Raw genomic sequence first — 25,497 nt, 5'->3', positions numbered from 1 at the left:
GGCTGGAGGGAGCGCGGGCAGGCTGGGGGAAGCGCGGGCAGGCTGGGGGAAGCGCGGACAGGCTGGGGGAAGCGGGGGCAGGCTGGGGGGAGCGGGGGCAGGCTGGGGGGAGCGGGGGCAGGCAGGGGAGAGCGGGGGCAGGCAGGGGAGAGCGGGGGCAGGTTGGGGGAGGGGGGGGAAGAGTGGGGGCAGGCTGGGGGAGCGGGGGCAGGCCGGGAGGAGCGGGGGCAGGCCGGGGGGAGCGGGGGCAGGCTGGGGGAAGCGCGGGCAGGCTGGGGGAAGCGCGGACAGGCTGGGGGGAGCGCGGGCAGGCTGGGGGGAGAGCGGGCAGGCTGGGGGGAGAGCGGGCAGGCTGGGGGGGGAGCGGGGGCAGGCTGGGGGGGGGAGCGGGGGCAGGCTGGGGGGGGGAGCGGGGGCAGGCTGGGGGGAGCGGGGGCAGGCTGGGGGGAGCGGGGGCAGGCTGGGGGAGCGGGGGCAGGCTGGGGGCAGGCTAGGGGGAGCGGGGGCAGGCTGGGGGGAGCGGGGGCAGGCTGGGGGGAGCGGGGGCAGGCTGGGGGGAGCGGGGGCAGGCTGGGGGGAGCGGGGGCAGGCTGGGGGGAGCGGGGGCAGGCTGGGGGAAGCGGGGGCAGGCTGGGGGGAGCGGGGGCAGGCTGGGGGAGCGGGGGCAGGCTGGGGGAGCGGGGGCAGGCTGGGGGGAGCGGGGGCAGGCTGGGGGGAGCGGGGGCAGGCTGGGGGAGCGGGGGCAGGCTGGGGGGAGCGGGGGCAGGCTGGGGGGAGCGGGGGCAGGCTGGGGGGAGCGGGGGCAGGCTGGGGGGAGCGGGGGCAGGCTGGGGGGAGCGGGGGCAGGCTGGTGGGAGCGGGGGCAGGCTGGGGAGAGCGGGGGCAGGCTGGGGGGAGCGGGGGCAGGCTGGGGGGAGCGGGGGCAGGCTGGGGGGAGCGGGGGCAGGCTGGGGGGAGCGGGGGCAGGCTGGGGGGAGCGGGGGCAGGCTGGGGGGAGCGGGGGCAGGCTGGGGGGAGCGGGGGCAGGCTGGGGGGAGCGGGGGCAGGCTGGGGGGAGCGGGGGCAGGCTGGGGGGAGCAGGGGCAGGCTGGGGGGAGCGGGGGCAGGCTGGGGGGAGCGGGGGCAGGGGCCGGCTGGGGGGAGCGGGGGCCGGCTGTGAGAGTGACTGCTGAGATTTCTAAACATGCAGGAATTAAGCAGGAGCAGCGCTGATTACTCATAGATAAGGTCTCCATGGCTGCATCCTCCAGCTGATCCCACATTGAGCTCTTGTCTCTCCCTGAGCGGGTCCCAAGCAGCAAATAGGAAGGAAAAAAGCCGGGCATTTAGTTACATTTTTCAGACAGAATGATGAGGGTTTATTCCCTTCACATGAGATAGTGTGACACACACACACACACACACATACACATACACATACACACACACACACACACACACACACACACACACACACACACACACACACACAGTCAGACTGTGAAGACAGTCAGAAACTGCAGCAGAGGGACAAGCATAAACCCAACTCCGAGTGCAGCCAATATCTGCTTCACCTCACACACAAACCTGAATTCAGACAGGAGCCACGAGGTGTGGACCTAATACATGGACTGATTAACGTAAACAATATCATGTACCCGGGATTCGAACCCGGGTCCCCAGAGCATTACCCTGGGTTTCTGGTTTACTGCCTCCCCCGACACCCTGCTGTACAAATATACAGTGCAACTCTGCAAGATTTCTAATCAAAGTTGTGCACAGATACTCAAACATGGTAATGAGACTTGTAAGGGTCCCTTCTTGCTCCTTCTTCTTTATTCTCTACTATTGTCTTGTTTCCCCCTTTCTTTTATTCTTGTTGTTACATTTTTGATCGATGGATGGCAAGTGGACACGAGTTTTTAAGACAGCCTCTGCCTTTAATTCAAACAGCAGGATCCAGAAGGTTGTGCTGACTTGGACTGGTAATTGGGGATTGGCTCGCCTCAGTTTGAGTGATGTGGCTGATGGCCAATGAATGATCCCAGAAGGCTGTGCCGTGCCTGGTAACAGGTGGCGATTGGATATTATTCCACTGGAATGTCTCTGAGCCACAAGGTTCCACTTCAGTTTTTTATAATTTCTTTCATGGGATATGGACATCGCCGGCTGCGCCAGCATTTATTGCCCATCTCTAATTGCCCTCGAGGGGGCAGTTAAGAGTCAACCACATTGCTGTGGGTCTGGAGTCACAGGTAGGCCAGACCAGGTAAGGACGGCAGATTTCCTTCCCTAAAGGACATTAGTGAACCAGATGGGTTGTTACAACAATCAACAATGGTTTTATGATCATTATTAGACTTTTAATTCCAGATTGTTATTGCATTCAAATTTCACCATCTGCAGTAGTGGGATTCGAACCCAGGTCCCCAAAGCATTGCTCTGGGTTTCTGGTTCACTAGTCCAGTGACAATACCACTACGCCACTGCCTCCCCCCGACACGCTCCCCCCCCCCCCAAAGAAGTCAGCGGAGAGGAGTGTCGGATAGGTCATCTCGTGGGTGATAAGTATGGAGGTCACCCAATGGGTGAAAGGGACTGGGGGGTGGTTGTCACCCAGTCTGGTGGGTGATCCAGGCTGGGGATTGGGGGGGGGGGGGGGGGGGTTTACTGTTTACTCTGGTACCTCATGGTTTCTGGGGTAAGGAGGTGATTCAAATCACTACTCATTCAGCACTTCGTAATCATCTCATCTGAAAAAGACAGGATTTGTCTGAGTTCTTACCCAACAATCCCTCGAAGAGGTAAACCCTCTGACTGATATCCTCGGGTGGTACAGGGGGCTGTGGATATGGACTGCCACCTTTAGAAGCCTTGAATCCAGGTCCCAGCATGTGTGATTTCGCCTGTTAGACAAAAACATCTCAATCAGCTTCTCGCCAAATCCGTTCATTCATCAGTTCATTCTCCACTCTGCTGATCTGCACAGCGCACACACTTATCCCACATTTCCCCACCACTCTTTTACCATTCCTCTTCGTGCTCATCATCCAGCTTCCCGCCCTCAATAACTTTCTTCATGCCACTCATAGCCTGCCTCAGCACTCCCAGTGGAAACAGCGCACATCATTTTCCAATAACAGTTCACATTTCACACAACAAGCTGTCACACACTCCACTCCCAGTCCGCTATCTCCCAGGCCTATCCCCTCTCTCACACCCACTCTTGCAGTCCCCCATCTCCCAGCCTCACTATCTCCCTTATGATAGCCCCACTCTCTGCCCCCGGCCTCACTACTTACCGGTCTCACCATCTCCCCCCCGAGGCCTCACCATCTCCCCCCCGAGGCCTCACCATCTCCCCGAGGCCTCACCATCTCCCCGAGGCCTCACCATCTCCCCGAGGCCTCACCATCTCCCCGAGGCCTCACCATCTCCCCGAGGCCTCACCATCTCCCCGAGGCCTCACCATCTCCCCGAGGCCTCACCATCTCCCCGAGGCCTCACCATCTCCCCGAGGCCTCACCATCTCCCCGAGGCCTCACCATCTCCCCGAGGCCTCACCATCTCCCCGAGGCCTCACCATCCCCCGAGGCCTCACCATCCCCCCTGAGGCCTCACCATCCCCCCCGAGGCCTCACCATCCCAAGTCCCCTATCACCCACATCACTATCTCCCCTCTGACACCCCCACTCTCAGCCTCACTATCCCCTCTCCTCTCTGACAGCTTCCTGGCTAGTTTTGCCACATTAACTCAATGGATCGTCCATTTTTAACAGGACATCGAGACAGCTATACTCACTTCATTCAACCCTGATCATATCTGCTGTTAACATTGCTAAGATCTACTGGGGCAACACGGTTGCACAGCAGTTAGCACTGCTGCCTCACAGTGCCGAGGTCCCAGGTTCAATCCTGGCTCTGGGTCACTGTCCATGTGGAGTTTGCACATTCTCCCCATGTTTGCAAGGGTTTCACCCCCACAACCCAAAGATGTGCAGGGTAGGTGGATTGACCACACTAAATAGCCCCTTAACTGGACAAAATTAATTGGGTACTCTAAATTTATTTAAAAAAACATTGCTGAAATCTGAATTATGAGGCTTGGCACCTCACCATTAGTTTCCGAATAAATATGCAGCAAAGCCTCCCTGTTCTGACCTGGCCAATTTCAGCCCAGGAACGTCACTGGTTGTTCTGTCCCAGGTGAAGGACAGGGGGAATAAATCTTTTTTTAAATAAATTTAGAGTACCCAATTTGTTTTTTTCCAATTAAGGGGCAATTTAGTGTGGCCAATCCACCTACGCTGCATATCTTTGGGTTGTGGGGGTGAGACCCACGCAGACACGGGGAGAATGTGCAAACTTCACACAGACAGTGACACAGGGCCAGGGTCGAACCCGGGGCCTCAGCGCTGTAGGCAGCAGTGCTAACCACTGTGCAACCGTGCCACCCGACAGGGGAAATAAATCAACACAGTTTCCATTTGTCAGCGTAGAGTTGCTTGAATGCAGACTCACAAATATGTATCTGGTGTCGGTGTTAGTCTCAATCTCACTATCCGAGAGTGTTCCTCTGGACGCTGTCGTGCCCGAGGAGCCTTTCCCTGGAATGTTTTCTCCAGCAGCACTGCTGTAATCACTGTCGGCTCCCAGTGTCTCTCCTGAACTGTTACTGACCTGGGATGCAGATTAAAACATCAGTGAGTATTAACACCCCAAACACAGCAACAGCTCACCACTCCAGATTCCAGGGCAACGCTACATCAAACACTTCCGCTATATAAGCTCCTTAGGCAGCATCTTCCAAACCCACGGCCTCTATCTTCTAGAAGGACAAGAGCAGCAGATACCTGGGAACACCACCACATGTAAATTCCCCTCCAAGTCACTCACCATCCTGACTTGGAAATATATCGCCGTTGTTGGGTCAAAATCCTGGACACCCAAGTGAGGGGAATGGGAATGTGGATGCAAAAACCCCCAGTGAGGGCAATGGGGAGCAAGCACTGAAGTCAAAGAACTTAAACCCTCAATAGGGGTATTAGGGGTGAAGATGGGAAAACCGTTGAAGCACTACTACAGGTTAAAGTTCTTAAATCACCAACCACAACCTACTAAATGACCCCTAAAATGCTAAGGACTAATGAAGAATTCTTAAGGCTGCATCTACTATCTATTGAAGAACTTTTGAGATGCTAACTATGGGTCAGTAAAGGATTGTTAAATGTTTAACTGTGAACTAATTTCAGATCATTAAAGGTGCCAAACACTTTGGGAAAACATAATACCTCTATTCAAGAAAAGGCGGAGACAGAAAGCAGGAAGCTATAGATAAGTTAACCCAACATCTGTCAAAGGGAAAATGCTGGAATCCATTATTTCGGAGGTAATAGCAGGACATTTAGAAAATCATAATGCAGTCAGGCAAAACCAACATGGATTTGAGAAAGGGAAATCAGATTTGACCAACTTATTAGAGCTCGGTAAGGAAGTCACAAGGAGGCACGGTGGCACAGTGCTGCCTCACAGCTCCAGGGACCCGGGTTCAATTCCAGCCTTGGGTGACTGTGTGGAGTTTTGCACTTTTTCCCTGTGCCTGCGTGGGTTTCCTCTGCATGTTCCGGTTTCGATTGTCTTTAATGAGGAAAGGTCGGACAGGTTAGGGTTATACCCCTTGGAGTTTAAAGGAATGAGAGGTGAACTCATTGAACATATAAGATCTTGAGTCTCCCATTCAACACAGCTACAATTATTTTTCTGAGGGTTGTGTGTCTGTACAATTCTCTTCCCCAGAGAGCAGTGGAGGCTGTGTCATTGGATCACTTCCCGGCCGAGTTAGACAGATGTTTGATTGACAAGGGGGCAAGGGTTATGGGGACCAAACAGAAAAGTAGAGGTAAGGCAACGATCAGGTCAGCCATGATCTCATCGAATTGCGGAGCAGTCCCGAGGGGGTCTCCTCCTGATTCTAATTTGTATGTTCTTGGGAAAGAGATGTCCCAGGAGATTCCACAGAATTCCGCAGTTTTCTGTTGGAAATCCCGAAATTGATTGGATCCAGAGCTCTTGATTTGGAACTGAACAAGGCTAGAGATTATGTTTCCACACTCGGGAAGATCTGGTCACCCAGTGTTGGGAAACACGGTGACTTTGGCCATTCCTTTGATCAGAGGTGTGGGTGATATATTGCAAAGTTGTCTCATCTCTTCTGTCACCTGTCGACAGCAGGTTTGTGTGTAAAGATACAGCCCTTGGAGCAATCCTGCAGAAATGCTTCCAAGCGAAACCTACACACTAACTTAATCAGTATTGAACAGAGAGAGAGAATAGAACACTGGGTTACCGTTTACAGTGATTGGCCTCAGGATCCTCAAAGTCTCAGGGACCGTCCTTAACACCCTAGTATGCTGGGCAGAAAGGGCCCTGTCTGCGTATATGAGAAGGCTCTGAGCTGAGGGAGGCGAATGCAATCTCCCCACAGGGATAATCTAACATTGGCATGGCCTTGCATTTTAAAGTTGTATTCGGGGTTCCATTACTGGCATCTCCATCTGTATACCCAGTCACTGTGGGGAGGGGGTTGTTTGGATGTATGTGATTGTAAGGAAGGAGGAGGGGGGGGGACGACTGGAGGAAATCATTTGATAGCTATAGATGGGGAAGCCCATTCAGTCCATCTTCATTCATCCACCTAGAGTGACCATACAGACCACATCCCAATGTGTTAAATCTGTTGGTCATAATCTCGCCAATGATTCCAGGGGTTTTGTTCCTGTACTTCTATTGTTAAACCATTGCTCAGTTTGATTATCATTTGTTAAAGAGCTTCCTGATTTCAGACTGAGAAAATTGCCTTTTAAAGAGTTTGAATCTTCATCCATCCTTTCCTAACCTTGCAACGCAGTTTCATGTTGTAGATTGATCTTTTTCTTTCCATTAACCACCTCATGTTGCTCCTTAAGGTCACTTCTCAGACAACAACCACCGTAATGGGCTGAAATATCCAATCACTCCGCTTGGGTGGGGCAGTGGCGCAGTGGTTAGCACTGCTGCCTTACGGCACCGAGGACCCGAGTACAAATCCCGGCTCTGGGTCACTGTCCGTGTGGAGTTTGCACATTCTCCCCGTGTCTGCGTGGGTTTCACCCCCACAACCCAAAGAAGTGTAGGGGAGGTGGATTGGCCACGCTAAATTGCCCATTAATTGGAATATTGGGCAGCATGGTGGCACAGTGGTTAGCACTGCTGCCTCACAGCTCCAGGGACACAAGTTCAATTCCGGCCTCGGGTGACTGTCTGTGCGGAGTCTGCACATTCTCCTCGTGTCTGTGTGGGTTTCCTCCGGGTGCTCCGGTTTCCTCCCACAGTCCAAAGATGTGCAGGTTAGGTGGATTGGCCATGCCAAATTCCCCTTAGTGTTTAAAAAGGTTAGGTGGGGTTACTGGGATAGGGTGGAGGTGTGGAACTAACTAGGGTTCTCTTTCCAAGGGCTGGTGCAAACTTGACGGGCCGAATGGCCTCTTTCTGCACTGTAAATTCTATGATTCTTACGTCAGAGGTGAGTAGGCAAGATGGATATAGAACAGGTCATAGAAGACACAAGGTAGCAGTAGAAGGGTGCTTTTCTAAATGGAGGGCTGTGACTAATGCTGTTTCATTGGGATCAGTGCTGGGACCTTTGTTGTTTGCAGTATATATAAATGATTTGCAAGAAAATATAGCTGATCTGATTAGTAAGTTTGGGGACGACACAAAGGTTAGTGGAGTGGCCGATAGTGATGAGGACTGTTAGAGGATACAGCAGGACACAGATAGGTTGGAGACTTGGACGGAGAAATGGCAGATTTAATCTGGACAAATGTGAGGTAATGCATGTTGGAAGGTCCAATACAGGTGGGAATTAGACAATAAATGGCAGAACCCTTAGGAATATTGACAGGCAGAGGGATCTGGGCATATAGGTCCACAGATCACTTAAAGTAGCATCGCAGGTGGAGAAGGTAGTGAAGACACACTTGCCTTATTCGGTCAGGGCTTTGAGTATAAAAATTGTCAAGTCATGCTGCAGCTGTACAGAACCTTAGTTAGGCCTCATTTGGAATATTGTGTACAATTCTGGTCGCCACACTTTCAGCAGGATGTGGAGACTTTGGCGGGGGTACAGAAGAGGTTTACCAGGATGTTGCCTGCTCTGGAGGATATTAGCTATGAGGAGAGGATAAACTTGGATTGTTTTCACTGGAACGAAGTAGAGGTTTACAAAATTATGAGGGGCATGGATGGAGTGGATAGTCAGATGCTTTTTCCCAGGGTGGAAAAGTCAATTACTGGGATATAGGTTTAAGGTGCGAGGGAGAAAGTTTAGAGGCAAGCTTTTTTTTTTCATACAGAGGGTGGTGAGTGCCTGGAACTCGCAGCTGGGGAGGTGGTCGAAGCAGATACATTAGCTACTTTTAAGAGGCATCTTGACGCACACATGAATAGGTTGGGAAAAGAGGGATACAGACCCCGGAAGTTAAGAATGTTTTAGTTTAGGCAGGCATCATGATCGTCGCAGGCTTGGTGGGCCGAAGGGCCTGCTCCTGTGCTGTACAGTTCTTTGTTATTTCTTTTCCTTCAAGTCAGACACCTTTGTGGCTCTTCTCTCCACTGTCCCCATCTGTTGTAGCTCAGTAGCAATAAATAGGGGCTGGTTTAGCTCACTGGGCTAAATTGCTGGCTTTTAAAGCAGACCAAGGCAGGCCAGCAGCATGGTTCATTTCCCGTACCAGCCTCCCCGAACAGGCGCCGGAATGTGGAGACTAGGGGCTTTTCACAGTAACTTCATTGAAGCCTACTCGTGACAATAAGCGATTTTCATTTTCATTTCATTTCATAACTGAATCCACTATTCAATGTCCATGTCCATCCCACCAGAGCCCTGTTCAATTGGACCAGGACTCTCTAATTTGTATTATATTGACTATTATAGTTCAACCTCCTCCTAGCTCAGCTGATTGGGCAAGTTGACAGTAGTGGCCACTGAAATGTGTAGCTCTTTCAACATCAGCAATGGAGTGGATGTGGTGGTCCATTTTATTTTATTTTCCCTCCGCATAGTATTTCTATTTGTCTCGATTCATTTTGACCGTCATTGTTCTGTAAATTGTGCAACGATTCCTGAGATCCCACTGCTTTTTCTGTTGATTGTATTTGTACATTGGGATGTCAAGGTTAATGACATTAATTAGAAATTAAGCACAGTCACCACACTGGTCCACAGGGCACTCCCCAACATCAATATTCAAAGAGCTTCGCATCATAGCCAGCATCTACACAAGTCCACACAGCTTTTCCCGCGTAACTTTAGAAGTTGGCTTCGGGCACATGTCAGGGTTTAAGTTGCGACTTCCTCAAAGAATGCGGGAGGACTGATCTCCTTTTCAATCCAGGTTGCTGACTGGGTTACAGTACAGAAACTCAAAGATACCTTCTGATAATGGAGTCCATCATGTTACACAGAACTGAGAGTCAGACTTCTGGATCGAACATTGCCTGGGTTTGTCTCCCACCCTTGTTTAAAATGAGCACCATTAATATACCGGTACCTTATCTCAAAATGATAGCCCATTCCTCACAAATCTCTGCCCTTGTTTTAGCACGTTGGGTAAATGCTATCTATTCTTGAGGTCTCTGTGAAACAACTCGGTGATTCCTCCTCATTGTTGAATTGGACGGAAGTGCGATTATTTATCAGACAATACAGCTTGCCCCACTGCACACACCATGCACACGCCCCAGCTTGTCACTGCCCTACCACGGTGCTGCTTTCTGATTCTTGACTGGTACTCCTGGTGAGTGCAGGCGGTTCGGAGCTGGTGATAGACTCGCTGTCACTCTTCTGGCACCATCGAAGGGTGATTGGCGGGTTGGGGAAGGGAGAGCAAGAAACGAGAAGGAAAGAGGGCAGAAGAATAAAGGAGAGAGAGTATTACCAAGCAACACCAAAAAGAACAATTTAAATTCAAAACCACCTAAATGCATGGTTGGTTCAACCAGTCTTAATATGATGTACTAATCACTGGTATTCAAGAGCATACACGTGGTAAGTACTGTCTCTTTCCTTGCATGCATTCCCCTGCCCTTCATCCCTAATTGAGAATGCGAGCTTCCTCCTTGTACTCGAATCATCCCAAACACTCAAACCTGCTTCTGTGTCACTTATTCCATCTTGTGTCACTTATTCCATCATTCCTCCTGCCTCTGAAGCAAGTTTCTCTCTGGGTGAACTGTTGCCCAATGGAGAACATAGCCAGTTTGCAGGGTGGGTGAAGCAAGTCTGAAAAGTGGGAGGTTTGCAGTACAGAAATATTCAATTACAGTCAGCAGACAGAGAGTCAGAAAATTAAATTTAAATTAATTCAAATCATAATGTCCTCCAAAATTCAGCAAACATGTCCCTCTTAGAATTGGAGAGGTGGTGATGTAGTGGTATTGTCACTGTACTAGTAAACCAGAAACCCAGGGCAATGCTTTCGGGGCCCAGGTTCAAATCCCACAACTGCAGATGGTGAAATTTGAATTCAATAAAAATCTGGAATTAAAAGAAAAGTCCAATGATGACCATGAAACCATTGTCGATTGTTGGGATAAACCCATCTGTTCACTTATGTCCTTTAGGGAAGGAAATCTGCTGTCCTTCTGGTCTGGCCTACATGTGACTCCAGACCTACAGCAATGTGGTTGACTCTTATCTGCACCCTCAAGGGCAATTAGGGATGGACAATAAATGCTGGCACAGCCCGTGACACTCACATCCCATGAACAAATAAATAAAACTTAGGAAATATGTCTCTCTCTCAGAATTCAGGAAACACGTCCCTCTCTCTCTCAGAATTCAGGAAACATGTCCCTCTCTCTCAGAATTCAGGAAACACATCCCTCAATCAGAATGGTTACATTTTGGGGATACAAAATGTTTACACAATAAATAAATGGTACAGCCACAAATCATTGCAATAGACCAATGCTTTCTTTAGGAAGTTCTTGTTCAACTTCTTTCATATTCCAGAGAGCTTCTGTATTCCTAACTTTATTTCAACCTTTCCTCAACAATGTCGCCTAAAATTCTCCTAACAAGCAAGGATTCCAAAAATTAAAACAATATAAAACACAACTTGCCATTGAGTTGTTAATAAAAAACAGCTCTATGTCTGCAGTCAAACAGCCACTCACCTAAAGGTACAATGATTTAAACGTTAGAAAGCAGTCACACTGGACTTCAATTCAATGATATAACTAATGACAGGGGGGGGGGGGGGGGGGCACAGTAGCACAGTGGTTAGCATAGTTGCTTCACAGCTCCAGGGTCTCCTGTTTGATTCCCGGCTTGGGTCACTGTCTGTGCGGAGTCTGCACGTTCTCCCCGTGTCTGCGTGGGTTTTCTCCGGGTGCTCCGGTGTCCTCCCACAACCCAAAGATGTGCAAGTTAGGTGGATTGGCCATGATAAATTGCCCTTAGTGTCCAAAAAGGTTGGGTTGGGGTGGAGTTACGAGGATAGGATGGGGGTGTGGGCTTAGGTAGGGTGCTCTTTCCAAGGGCCAGACTCGATGGGCCGAATGGCCTCCTTCTGCACTGTAAATTCTATGATTCTATGATAGAGCATCAGAATGATTACTGACGGTCAGCGCATCAGTGAAAAGAAAAAGAACCATGCGTCTGGCTCGCTAGTGTTTAAAAATGTTTCCTTTCAGCATTATTCACCACCCAACCATTCTCCCATCCCAGCTCCATTGATGTGCCACTCACTCTCCACTTCCCCAGGCTCCATTCACAGTCTGTCACACAAATACATTTGAATCCACAATCCCAAGTTACTATTGTTGTAAACGCTTTAATCACAGAAAATGGTTAATCTTCAAGGACTCGAAACTTGGGGGCCATTTTAGGTCAATTGGAGGGACAGCTGAGGCCAACAAGCGTGGGTCTAATTCCCGTACCGGCTGACTTTATTCATGAAGTTATTGCCTTCTCAACCTCGCACCGTGCCTGAGGTGTGGTCTTCCTCAGGTTAAACCTCCACCAGTCAGCTCTCCTCCTCAAAGGGGGAAGCAGCCTATGGTCACCTGGGACTATCGCGACTTTAATCATGGAAAGTAGTTCATCTTCATGAACGAAGAACATTCTGGAAGAATGTGTTTCTAAAAGACACGGTCCCTGAAAGGGTTTTTGGAAGGACACTGGTTGCTGCTGCTCCTGGAAAAGACAGCATTTTACAGAAAAGGTAATTCAGCAGTTTTAAAGAAGTTGGAAACCTCTTGACCCTGGGTGGACTATGTACAAAAGGTCACATGGTGGTTCATGGCTTTGAAAAAACCATGCCCAGAAAACTGCATTTAAAAGCTGATTAGCTGGTGATTGCTTTGGGGAGGAAACAAGATAATCTACCCTCTTCCCTTGAACTTTTAACCTTTTGGCAAGATTTCTCTATTTTATTTATTTTTTGGTGTGTGAATTAGGGTATTTAGAAAAAGTAATTATTCTACTTTCATATTTTTTACCATATGTTAATACGCTTTGCCGTCTACTGGACGTTGGGTTTTACAATAAACTAATAATGTTGTTGTTTATTGAAGAAACCTGGGCACTGAGTTGTCATTCTGAGATTACTATTTGGCTGTGCAGGTAACTGGAAACATCATTGAAACCTATGCTGTGACTGGTGGAGAGTGAATGTCTCCCATCTCGGCTGTAACACTATCCCCTGGGGAAACCTAATCATTTCCTATAATGGGACCTGACAATATTACAATGCAGTGCTGGAAAGGATCAGCAGATCTGCAGCTTCACTTCCAAAGAGCAACACCAGACTTGAAACATTAACTCTGTTTCTCTCTTCAAAGGCACTTCTAGACCTGATGAGCTTTTCCAGCAGTTTCTGTTTGTACTTCAAGTCTCCAGCATCCACAGTATTTTGCTTTTATTCTGCAACACTAGCTCACGATACAGTCAAGTGATTCTAAACAGGGCTCATTGCAATGCAGGTTCATACTCACTTTACCAATGAGTAATAAGCACTTACCTGGGAGCTTGTCGCACTCAAGCCACTATCCGCACTGATTTGTGACTTCTTCTCATCTGGATCCAAGTCGGGCAAGTGTTTGGAACCCTCAGTACCTGTGGCCAAGAGATTCACGTCAACATGTGGGGAGATGAGCCATACCCATCCACAACCTGTACTTAGTCACAGCACCCGCAACTTTACCCAGTGTCAGGCTGGTAAAGCTTCTAAGGAAACCAGAGACCAAAGCTGTTTGTGTTCCAATGCTACAGATTTGAGAGGGATACGTTGATGTGGTGGTGTTCATCAGGTATTGTTTCAATGTCCAGGGCTCTCTTCAAATGCTTCAGTGTTCACACCAATGGTTCACAGTTGAAAGGTGGTCCCTCAGGTTCTCACACAGATAGAAAATCACTGCGATCGCACGAAGACCATCCACCCAAACCTACCAGCTCTGTCAATGATAGTCATGCTATATACAGTCATCCACCCAGATCAACCCTGCTGACTACAGTTCCATTGCTGATAACAATTCACCCAAACCAACCAATTGTGCCAAAACCAGTCCTGTTATTTACAATCACCCAACTACACACTACCCAACTCTGTAAGCAGTTGAGACTGTCTTTGGATTTTTCTCCCAAATCCCGTCTCCCTGCTCTTCCCACATATCCTTTGATATTCTTCCTTTTAAAAGTAAAGCATGCCAGTGTGACAATATTTCTGATATCTTCACCCTACCTGTAGCCCTCGTTATCAGTCAGCAGAAGTAACTTCACTATTTATTCTCTTGATGTCTCACTGGATTTTAAGCTGAGGTTTTGCTACTGTCTTCTCACCAGGATCCCAGATGTCACCTACAAATACTCCTATAAACGTCCGCAGCTGTTACACTGTTCCTGGTTACCAATTTAGCCCATAAAGTATGAGGTGGTTATCGATTACTAGTAATGTATGAAACTGGCGAGTCCCAAAATTCAATCATTTCAAAAGAGCATGCCACAACCCATGGAGCTGAAGTCAATGAGTTCAAAGGGCAGCACTGGAAGACAAAGAGCAAAACTAAACACTGGCGCATTTGGTCCTGTGCCGGGCGGCATCAGGCCGAAGGGCCTATTGGCCAACTTGTATGTCAGCATGCGTTGTGACTACACAGCAATGAGCTCACCCCTCCGCTCTCTCACATCTGCGTCCCACAAGTTTAAGGGGTGACAGCATGTGAGAGAGAGAGAGAGACAGACAGACAGAAAGATGGGGAGGAAGGGAAAAGAGAGAGCAAGCTGGAAAGAGGTGACAGGGAGAGAGTGAGTGAAAGAGAGAGAGGGAGAAAGCAGGAAAGAGAGAAAGAGAGAGACAAACCCAACAGCATATCTACAGGTGAAAGGCAATGAGTCTAAAGCACAGATTGCAAAGGACTATGATTCAAACAGGAGACACAGCTAGGGTGTCTAGCTCTAAAAGTAGGAAGTACTTTGTATGAGGTCGGAGTTGTCAAATTCCTTACTCTGTTTTTCCAAAGCTTTTTGTTTTCTCATATCCTGGTGCTTGTTCCACAACTCTACAACCCAAGATGCATTGGAAGCAGGAAAGAAAGACAGAGAGTCAGAGATTGGTTGAATAAGCGGAATGGAGGACACAACATGACCGGGAAGAAGCCATTCCCCAATGGACATGGCTTCCTGAGGATTACATGAGAATCGGTGAAGCATGAATTTGTCTGCATGACCCACATTACCAAGTAGTCTGAGAAACCGCAGCTCTGCCGCAAGGTTTCCTACTCTCCGACATCATGATACAAAGTAAACAGGAGCGCCCTCAGCCGCGAAACTCCCTGCACAGCAATAGAAATTCCCCACAGTCCAGGATCATAGCCAAATGTTTCCTCAACTGTTAAGATTCAGAAATGCCTTTCTTCCCTTGCGTGTTCCAGATGGCCAAGGATGGTGTGACTAATGGAAGGAATGTGAGGTCAGGGAGAGGGGAGGGAAGGAAATCCGAGGACAAGTCCACCCAACCCTGGCAGAACCTTGTCCTTGTCTGTGTCCTCGGGAAGATATAATTCAGGCACAAACCATGCATATTCCTTTAAAGGAAAAGGTAGAGCACCCAAAGTTCATGTGTCCTGGATGACAATGGAAAATAAATGAAAAAACAGGTGGGAAAAAAAGAGGCTAATGACAAATGCCAGGAGCAGAAAGATTACATCAAGTACCGGGGGAACCTGAAAAAGTTAATACAGGGCAAGATTAAAATGAACCCGAAAGCACTGTGAGAAGATATAAAGTGTTAGCTTGGGCATAGGTTCAGTCTGTTTTGTTAAGGACCCCAAGAGAAATTTAGGTTCAGGGTAAAGACACAGCTAAAGCATTAAACAAAGAGTTTGTATCTTCTGCACATAGCAGAGAATTTTAAGGTTATGCTGAAAGGGGTGAGCGATGCTATGGACAGGAAATATTGGGCAAGAGGTGCTAAAAAGATGTTATCCTGGTCCAGATGGAATGTGTGTTAAGTTGCTGAAAGAAGCAGAGGTATTGGTCACAATCTTTCACTCCTCACTGGATACAAGAGACTGGGGAGTTACTAATGTTATACCAATATTCAAGAAGAGAGGAATGAACCAGGAAACTACAGATCAGTTAGCCAGCGGTAGGCAAATTGTTGGAAATACTCAGTGGGGATTAAGTAAAATTTCATTTGGAATCATGTACAGCCAGGGTGGATTTGTTACAGGAAAATGGGGTCTGACTGGTTTGATTCAATTCTTCCATAAGGTAACAGAGAAGATTGATCAAGGTAGTGCAGTAGATGTTGCACATATGGACTTTCAGAAGGCACATGATAAAGTGCAACACAGCAGGCTTACTAAGAAGATGGAAGCCAGGGAAATTAAGGAGAAGGTGGCAGTATAGATATAGAACTGGTTCAGTGACAATGGTGAGGTTGGATGGAGGTTTTCAGACTGGGTGTAGTTTGCAGTGATAGAATACAGAACAGTACAGCACAACACACGATGTTGTGCCGACATTTATCCTAATCTAAGATCAACCGAACCTACACCCCTTCAATTTACTGCTGTCCATGTGCCTATCCAAGAGTCGCTTAAATATCCCTAATGACTCTGACTCCACCACCTCTACTGGCAGTGCATTCCACACACCCACCATTCTGTGTAAAGAACCTACCTCTGACATCTCCCCTATACCTTCCTCCAATCACCTTAAAATTATGTACCCTCGTGACAGCCATTTCCACCCTGGAGAAAAGTCTCTGGCTATCCACTCTATCCATGCCTTTCATCACCTTGTACACCTCTATCAAGTCACCTCTCTGCTTTCTTCGCTCCAGTGAGAAAAGCCCGAGCTCCCTCAACCTTTCTGCATAAGACATGCCCTCCAGTCCAGGCAGCATCCTGGTAAATCTCCTCTGTACCCTCTCCAAAGCATCCACATCCTTTCTATAATGAGGCGACCAGAACTGGACACAATATTCCAAGTGAGGTATAACTAGAGTTTTATAAAGCTGCAGCAAAACCTCGTGGCTCTGATGTTCCCCAAGAGTCAGGTTTGGGTCCATTTCTCTTTGCAATTTTTTCTAAATGATCTAGATTCAGGTGTAGGAGACAGCATTATAACATGGTAGCATAGTGGTTAGCACAGTTTATTCACAGCTCCAGGGTCCCAGGTTCGATTCCGGCTTGGGTCTCTGTCTGTGCGGAGTCTGCACATCCTCCCCGTGGGTGCGTGGGTTTCCTCCGGGTGCGCCGGTTTCCTCCCACAGTCCAAAGATGTGCAGGTTAGGTGGATTGGCCATGTTAAATTGCCCTTAATGTCCAAAATGGTTACGTGGGGTTACTGGGATAGGGTGGAGATGTGGACTTAAGTAAGGTGTTCTTTCCAAGGGCTGGTGCTGATCCGATCGGCCAAATGGCCTCCTTCTGCACTGTAAATTCTATGAAATCTATTTACAGAGAATACAGAACTTGGACAAGGATGAGGAGAGTTCTGGGCTCCAGGATGACAGATGGGATGATGAAATGGACAGAAACCCAGCAAACTGAGATGAAACATGGGAGAGAAGTGGGAATTGATGCGCTTTAGGAAGATTAACATGGAAAGGCAGAATGACTAAACAGCAGGATATTGAAAAGTGCAGATGAACAGAGAGACCTTGGTGACCATGTACACAAATCCAGGGCAAGGTTAAGGTGCTTAAAAAGCAGATGAGTGACTTTGCTTCATGAAGAGCTGAACAGAATATGAAAACAAAGAGATCATGTTGAAACTTTAGTTAGGCCTCAGCATTCCTTGGGGGGAGGGGGGGGGATGGTAAAGCAGAAAGACACCGAAGCGAGAAGGGGGAGGGAGGAACAAAACAGGCGAAAGGTAGGAGAAAGTGCTCTCAGGGAGGAGCCACCAGTCTGGCGAACGTGCGAGTACATGGAAGTAAGAAGGGGGGACACGGTGCAGCACTTTCTCCAGAGAGAGAGAGAGAGAGCGCGAGTGCCTGGCAGAACAACAGGTCAGGGAGAAGGGTGAGGGAGAAGGGCAAGGGAGGGAGAGGCGGATGAGGGGCCCACAGGAGCACTGGGAGGGGGAGTCGGTAAGGGTAGAGGATCCTGGGGTGAGGAAATCGGGGACAAGTGGGGGAAGGGGAGGGGAGACGGTAGATTGATGGTTACAACAGGTGATACATAGGGATGGCTGAAACAAAGAAAACAACTACGGCCATCTTGGATTGGCCCAAACTATGGGAAACTCCAGCGTGCAGGGGCACGGCCACATGGTGAGTATGGCTGACCCTGCAGGGGAGGGTGGGAACAGAAACCACCATCAGGATAGTCACCTGGAACTTCAAGGGACTTAACGGTCCAGTGAAAAGATCCAAAGTCTTCGCCCACCTGAAAAGCCCGAGGGCTGACGTAGTCTTCCTCCAAGAGACACACCAGAGGGAGAAGGACCAACTGAGGGTAAGAAAGAGTTGAATAGGACAGAAGTACCAAGCATGCTACGGGATGGTTGGCCATACTGTTCAGCAAGAGGACAACCTTTAAAGGGACAATATGTAATGGTTAGCAGTGTCCTGGAAGGGGCACTGGTGGTACTTGTGAGAATATGGATAATTCTAGACCAGGAAAAAAGTTAAGATCCTGGAAAGAAACAGAGAATGTTTACCAGCACGGTACTGCTGATGTCGGATGTCAGTTTTGAGGAGAGATTAGAAACATTAAGACTTTGGAACAGAGAAAATTAAGAGGTGACCTAATCGAGATTTGTAAAGTATGTTTTGGTGGCATGGACAGAGAAAAACAATTCCCTTTGGTGAGTGGATCAATAATTCGAGGTCAGATATTCAAAATGAGGATAAATTAGGAGAGTTTTTCCACTCTGTTGTCAGGATCTGGAGTGCTCTACCTGAAGATGTGGTGGAAGCTGATGCTCTGTAATGTGAAAGGGAGTTGACCAGCACATGATAATATGGAAAAGATATGTTGCCTTTTGTTCCAAGGGGGTTGACAAAAAATATAAAGAAGCCTTATTACAGCGGTGAAGGGTTTTAGTGAGGCCACACCTGGAGAATTGAGCAGTTTTGTTCTCCTTACCCAAGAAAGGGGCATGCTTGCCCCACAGGGAGTGGAATAAAGGTTTACTCGACTGTTTCCTGGGTTGAGTGGATTGTCTTATGAGCAGAGATTGAGTAGGCTAAGCTCACATTCCCTGAAGTTTAGAAGAAAAAGATACGATCTGACTGAAACTTATAAAAGCTCCAAGGGGTTTGATGCCGAGAGGTCGATTTCCTTGGCTGGACAGTCTAGGTCACAAGGTTACAGTCTCAGAATAAGGTGCCAGCCATTAAGGACTGACATGAGGAGTAATTTCTTCCCTTGGAGGATTGGAAATCTTTGGAATTCTCTATCCCAGAGAGCTCTATGCGCTCCATTGGTGAGTGGACCCAAGACAAAAGGATTAAATGTTAATAGTACATGAATTACATTAAGATACACAGGTGAAGGGAACTGTTGAATTAAATATACAAGCATGAGAGTTCCCTTTAAGAGGTTATCAATCTTATTATTTGGTTAATTTGCTAATTGTTTTACTTTACTCAATATACTGTCAAGAGTATAAAGAGAGACTGAGGCCAAACTTGCCATCAACAGGTCCAGGCAGCGGGTGACCGAGGGTTGTCCAACCTGACAGTCTGCTCTTCTGCCGTGGCCACTTTCGCGGCCAGGTGACCCTGGAGAGGGAGCATGCAGTGTCCACTGGCATCATCGAGACCGCAGGGGCTGGGATGCCTTATTGACCTTTTTAATCACATTTTGGTTTAATGTTTTAAGTCTCATTTGTGATTCACTTTTTGTTGAGGGCAGTTTCCCGAAAAGGAATTCATTTGATTTAGTTTACTTGGTTATTTACATTAGTCAAAATAATTGGGATACAGGACGAGGAGGTAGGAAGCAATCATATGCATTCTGTTCATAAAACTCTGATGAAGTATTAGTGTATAATTTCATACTTCGCCAAATAGCCTGGGATCAACTGAACATTGAAGATAGATTTTGGGGTAATAATGGTTATGGGGAGAGTGCGGGAAGTTGGAGCTGCAGTAAGAGATCAGCCTGGTGTTATTATTCAACAATGGAGCAATAGGTTGGCCAAATGGGCTTCTGCAGCTCCTAGGTCCTAACTTCTTAGAATGATGAGGAAGAGCTTTCTGGGATCTAGACAAAAAGTAGGGTTGCGGGACCAAGCATGATTGCTCCTTCAAAGGATCAGCTCAGTTAAGATGTGCTGAATGGGCTGCTTCTGGTTTGACTCGATGCTAACTGAGTGACAGGTCTGGAGTTATTCACTGCAGCCCTGAATCAAATTGCCGTTCCACCCATAGTTGTAACAGCTACTATAACCCCACAGCAGTTAGCCTGCCAGATTCATACAGACAGACTGAAAAGGCATATCTTGCTGGGTGCTGGACTGAACATACTTCTGTGCAGCTGACACATTATGGAAGGGTTGGGCTCAATGCCCAGTTCCATAGGTTAGCATACTCTAACCTAACCTGGTACAATAGTGGCATGACAGAGGTGGCACAGCATTTAAGCGTCATTCATTGTCCACAGGTCAAAGTTAGTTAATAAAAATATTATAATAATAGTTGGGGTGAAAAGGAATAGAAAAGGGCCTCAGGATAGTCACCACCCTGTAATGAACATGCTCACCCCTTCAAAATCAGAGATGCTAATTATGCCTCTTCCCTCAACTATACAGAAGCTGGATAAAGTTCACCTGCTAAGGAACATACTGCGGAAACGTGTTTCCCTCAGAAGCTGTTAACCAGCCTCATCTTTGAGTTTCATGGCTGGAATTGGATCCACTACACAACCGGACTACACATCTGAGTCTGAGTGTCTGACCACCCACACGGTGACCAGAATTTAAGCAAATAGGCTACCACTTGACAATGCATGCCTACATTCAGAACACTACTGTCTCAGCTATCAGTACCAACCTGGCAGGAAGTATACAAACATTACTCCAGCCTGTAGAGGCCCCATTGTAGCCTGGTCTTCTCTCAGGCCTGGCAGTGGCTGTACAGGGCTCACTGCAGCCTGGACTGATCTCAGACCTGGCAGTGTCTACACAGCCTTGCTACAGCCCAGTCATATCTCAGACCTGACAGTGTCTGTACAGGTCCCACTACAGCCTGTCTTCTCTCAGGCCTGGCAGTCTCTGTACAGATCCCACTGCAGCCTTGTCTTATCTTAGGTTTGGCAGTGTCTCTACAGGTCCCACTGCAGCCTTGTCTTATCTCAGGCCTGGCAGTGGCTGTACAAGTCCCACTGCAGCCTGTCTTATCTCAGGCCTGGCAGCGTCTGTACAAGTCCCACTGCAGCCTGTCTTATCTCAGGCCTGGCAGCGTCTGTACAAGTCCCACTGCAGCCTGTCTTATCTCAGGCCTGGCAGTGCCTGTACAGGTCCCACTGCAGCCTTTCTTATCTCAGGTTTGGCAGTGTCTCTACAGGTCCCACTGCAGCCTTGTCTTATCTCAGGCTTGGCAGTGTCTGTACAAGTCCCACTGCAGCCTGTCTTATCTCAGGCCTGGCAGTGTCTGTACAAGTCCCACTGCAGCCTGTCTTATCTCAGGCCTGGCAGCGTCTGTACAAGTCCCACTGCAGCCTGTCTTATCTCAGGCCTGGCAGTGCCTGTACAGGTCCCACTGCAGCCTTTCTTATCTCAGGTTTGGCAGTGTCTCTACAGGTCCCACTGCAGCCTTGTCTTATCTCAGGCTTGGCAGTGTCTGTACAAGTCCCACTGCAGCCTGTCTTATCTCAGGCCTGGCAGTGCCTGTACAGGTCCCACTGCAGCCTGGTCTTATCTCAGGCTTGGCAGTGTCCATACAGGCCTCGCTGCAGCTTGGTCTTATACCAGGCCTGGAAGTGTCTGTAGGGTGCTGTTAGTCCAGGCCTGGCAGTGAATGTACATGCCTCACTTCAGCCTGACTGATCACAGGCTTGAGAGCAGTTATACAGGCCCCACTGCAGCCTGGAGTTATCCCAGGCCTGGAAGTGTCTGTATTAGCCTACTACTGCTCATCTATTAGGCTTCTAATCACAGAACGATAGTGGGACTCGAGCCGATAGCCATAATCTTGAGTGTGCTATAAAATGTGTCCCCATGCAATACACACCGATGGAAGCAACAAAATTTTCTTCATTCAGACTCCGGTTGTCATACTCGCCCGGCTCCTTGCTGACTGGAGCTTTCAGTGGGAGTTGCAGGTGGGTCATTGGCACACTGGGCTGTTTCATCTCCGCTTTCAAGGGTACAGGCTCCTTGATACCTGGCACTGTAGCTCCCTCAGTCGGACTGCGTTTCCTCTTGTCAGGTTCTGGATTAGAGAGAGGAATGGGTGGAAACAGAATGAACAGAAATCAGGAATTCAACAACCAACTGAACAGTCAACACAATTCAAACAAACTCTGCTTTAACAGAGTTACCCAGCTAATAGAAGGATAGATGGAAGTCATAGATGTACTGCTTATTAAAGAGCATGGTTTGTGCCTGGTCCTATTTAACAGACAGTATAGGCTGCATCTGATGTGCGGCTTCAGTGTACCTGATGGCTGTGCCAGGTAAAGCAGAGCTGCAGATTGTGCCGATTTACCCAGAGATAATGGACAAATTCAGGGAAGGTAATGTACAGGATGTAAAGATATGGGGTGGGATGCTCCGGTCTCTGACATCGAAATCATGTTCGGTGATCGGCCGGAGAATCCCCGTTTGCGGCGAAATCGGGGGCGGCGCCACTTTTGCGATGCTCCACCCCCTTCAAAATGGCGTATATGCAGAGTACGTGACACACCATCGGGACGGCATCAGGACGTTACCAGAGGCCCTCCCCCGATGTGCCGAGTTCCTGACGGCGTGGGTCACTCACGCTATTTATTTTCATGACCCCAGTGTGGCGGCTACGGACTGAGTCCAGCGCCGCCACAATCGGGCGGCAGCCGTTCCGCAGGCAGGGGGGGCTTTGACAGGGACTGGTGGTCCGGGGGTGGCGAGCCTGGCCAAAGGTGGGCATTATTTGGCAGGCCGGGTCCATGTGCAGCCGGCATCATGTTGCACGTCGCCAACGCTGCAGGCGGCTGCCGTGCACATGCGCGGCAATGGACCTGACAAATTCTCCAGCCGTATCCGCAGCTAAAGCCGGGGCCCCCCACCCGACAGAGGATCGGTGCAGCTTTTGCACCATTTTTTCAGGCGTAAAATGCCACTGTTCCCACGCCGGCATCAGCATTTAGTCTTCAAATCGGAGAATCCAGCCCATGGACTGTGATCCACTGTTTCTGCAATTAATGGACAAAATGGGTCTCAATGCCAATTCAGGCCTTTCCCTTCTTATTGGGGACACATTCAAACAAATCTCACTAATGATTTAGAAAACTCTGTCCCAAAGTTTGGGGAACACAACAGGAACACGGAGATGGATCGATGTTCTTAAATTCTGGATATGAAGGAATAATGGAGCAAATGTGGGAAATTGGCATCAAGAAATGAATGAGCTATGATTGAACTGAATGGTGGTTTAATGGACGATGAGACCTCCTGTTCAGAGATTCCTTTGTGCATAATAGCAGGGTGACCAACTCTCTGTAAACCTTAGCCAATGACCTCTTCATTCCTCCTGCACAGTTTCTCTCCAATTCTGTATTACATACTGTCCGCTTTCAGGCTACTGAAACCTCAAGCTTACCTTTATTGTAGTAATGAGTGTGGGCGATCTCCAGCAGTGTGAACACACTGGCCATCCCTCCCAGGCCGGCGTTGCTATATGAATGTTCCAGGCTGGACACACAGCACTTGAGAAGGTCAAGCATACCCCTGTATACCTTTTTACTGATTTCCTGAAATGAGGACGGTGGGGTCAATGGTCACCACATACTGTACACACGGACACACACACAATACCAACAATGACAACTACATATTGTACACACTGACACAGTACTAAGGATGTGCTGCACTGTCACAGGGTCAGTACTGAGGGAGTGCTGCACTGTCAGAGGGTCAGTACTAAGGATGTGCTGCACTGTCACAGGGTCAGTACTGAGGGAGTGCGGCACTGTCAGAGGGTCAGTACTGAGGGAGTGCTGCACTGTCAGAGGGTCAGTACTGAGGGGGTGCTGCACTGTCAGAGGGACAGTACTGAGGGAGTGCTGCACTGTCAGAGGGTCAGTACTGAGGGAGTGCTGCACTGTCAGAGGGTCAGTACTGAGGGAGTGCTGCACTGTCAGAGGGACAGTACTGAGGGAGTGCTGCACTGTCAGAGGGTCAGCACTGAGGTAGTTCTGTGTTGTCACGAGGGTCAGTAATGAGGGAGTGCTGCACTGTCAGAGGGTCAGTACTGAGGGAGTGCTGCACTGTCAGCGGGTCAGTACTGAGGGAGTGCTGCACTGTCAGAGGGTCAGTACTGAGGGAGTGCTGCACTGTCAGAGGGTCATTACTGAAGGAGTGCTGCACTGTCAGAGGGTCAGTACTGAGGGAGTGCTGCACTGTCAGAGGGTCAGTACTGAGGGAGTGCTGCACGGTCAGAGGGTGCGTGCTAAGGGAATAAAAATATCAAAAGCAGCAAATGCAGAATGTTGGGAGAAGCAGGTTGAACTGGTGAGGTTGAGGAGGGAGCAGGGAGAGTTTGTCCATATGGACATTATACACTGGCTCTGCCAATTTAAGGCCTCCTTACCACATCTTTCAAAATGTCAAGGCGAGCGTCCTCCTCCGACTGGATGGTCCTGTTCAGTTTGCTGAGCGCAAAGACTCGAAGCTGCTCATTTTCCAGAAGGCGGCGAACTTTCTTCATGTTTAACCAGCCAACTCCCTGCCCATCGAGAACATTGTGTACCAGCTCCTTCAGGAACTGCTGATTCTCGCTGGAACACAAGGAGCTGAAATTACAATCTTTGCTCATGATGGAGAGCAACATAACGTATTTAAATGGTGCCGACACAGGTCAATATGGTGCTGATAGCCAGGCCTGTCTACCTGCGGTCATTCTCACTCACTCAGTCAGTCTACCCATTTTGTTACTCCTCCCTCACTCCGTCTCCCTGTTGTTTACTCCTCTCTCACTCCGTCTCCCTGCTGTTGTTTACTCCTATCTCACTGTCTCCCTGTTGTTTACTCCTCTCTCACTCCGTCTCCCTGTTGTTTACTCCTCTCTCACTCCGTCTACCTGCTGTTGTTTACTCCTCTCTCACTCCATCTCCCTGTTGTTTACTCCTCCGTCTCCCAGTTGTTTACTCCTATCTCACTCCATCTCCCTGCTGTTGTTTAGTCCTCCCTCACTCCATCATTCTGCTGTTGTTTACTCCTCTCTCACTCCGTCTCCCTGTTGTTTACTCCTATCTCACTCCATCTCCCTGCTGTTGTTTACTCCTCTCTCACTCCGTCTCCCTGTTGTTTACTCCTATCTCACTCTGTCTCCCTGTTGTTTACTCCTCTCTCACTCCGTCTCCCTGTTGTTTACTCCTCTCTCACTCCGTCTACCTGCTGTTGTTTACTCCTCTCTCACTCCATCTCCCTGTTGTTTACTCCTCCGTCTCCCAGTTGTTTACTCCTATCTCACTCCGTCTACCTGCTGTTGTTTACTCCTATCTCACTCCATCTCCCTGCTGTTGTTTAGTCCTCCCTCACTCCATCATTCTGCTGTTGTTTACTCCTCTCTCACTCCGTCTCCCTGTTGTTTACTCCTATCTCACTCCATCTCCCTGCTGTTGTTTACTCCTCTCTCACTCCGTCTCCCTGTTGTTTACTCCTCTCTCACTCCGTCTACCTGCTGTTGTTTACTCCTATCTCACTCCATCTCCCTGCTGTTGTTTAGTCCTCCCTCACTCCATCATTCTGCTGTTGTTTACTCCTCTCTCACTCCGTCTCCCTGTTGTTTACTCCTATCTCACTCCATCTCCCTGCTGTTG

General features: G+C 48.8%; 1 protein-coding gene across 15 annotated transcripts in view; it reads right to left on the bottom strand.

Moving 5' to 3' along the window:
- Positions 1-25,497, bottom strand: part of madd (MAP-kinase activating death domain) — a 439,970-nt gene that overhangs the window by 78,394 nt on the left and 336,079 nt on the right. For 6 of the 15 annotated variants that reach the window (XM_072518747.1, XM_072518746.1, XM_072518754.1 and 3 more), the window contains 9 exons: positions 24,267-24,453; positions 23,277-23,427; positions 21,711-21,911; positions 14,527-14,580; positions 13,044-13,138; positions 9,779-9,862; positions 4,501-4,659; positions 2,765-2,885; positions 1,217-1,279 (listed from right to left, as the gene is read on the bottom strand). In XM_072518747.1, the coding sequence (XP_072374848.1) occupies positions 1,217-1,279; positions 2,765-2,885; positions 4,501-4,659; positions 9,779-9,862; positions 13,044-13,138; positions 14,527-14,580; positions 21,711-21,911; positions 23,277-23,427; positions 24,267-24,453 (1,115 nt within the window). The remainder of the gene's footprint in view (positions 1-1,216; positions 1,280-2,764; positions 2,886-4,500; positions 4,660-9,778; positions 9,863-13,043; positions 13,139-14,526; positions 14,581-21,710; positions 21,912-23,276; positions 23,428-24,266; positions 24,454-25,497) is intronic. The other 9 variants (XM_072518748.1, XM_072518756.1, XM_072518757.1 and 6 more) reach the window with 5 other exon arrangements.

This window comes from Scyliorhinus torazame, chromosome 10, assembly GCF_047496885.1.
Source record: "Scyliorhinus torazame isolate Kashiwa2021f chromosome 10, sScyTor2.1, whole genome shotgun sequence".
Taxonomy (NCBI): domain Eukaryota; kingdom Metazoa; phylum Chordata; class Chondrichthyes; order Carcharhiniformes; family Scyliorhinidae; genus Scyliorhinus; species Scyliorhinus torazame.
This window is presented reverse-complemented; position numbering and strand designations above follow the sequence as displayed.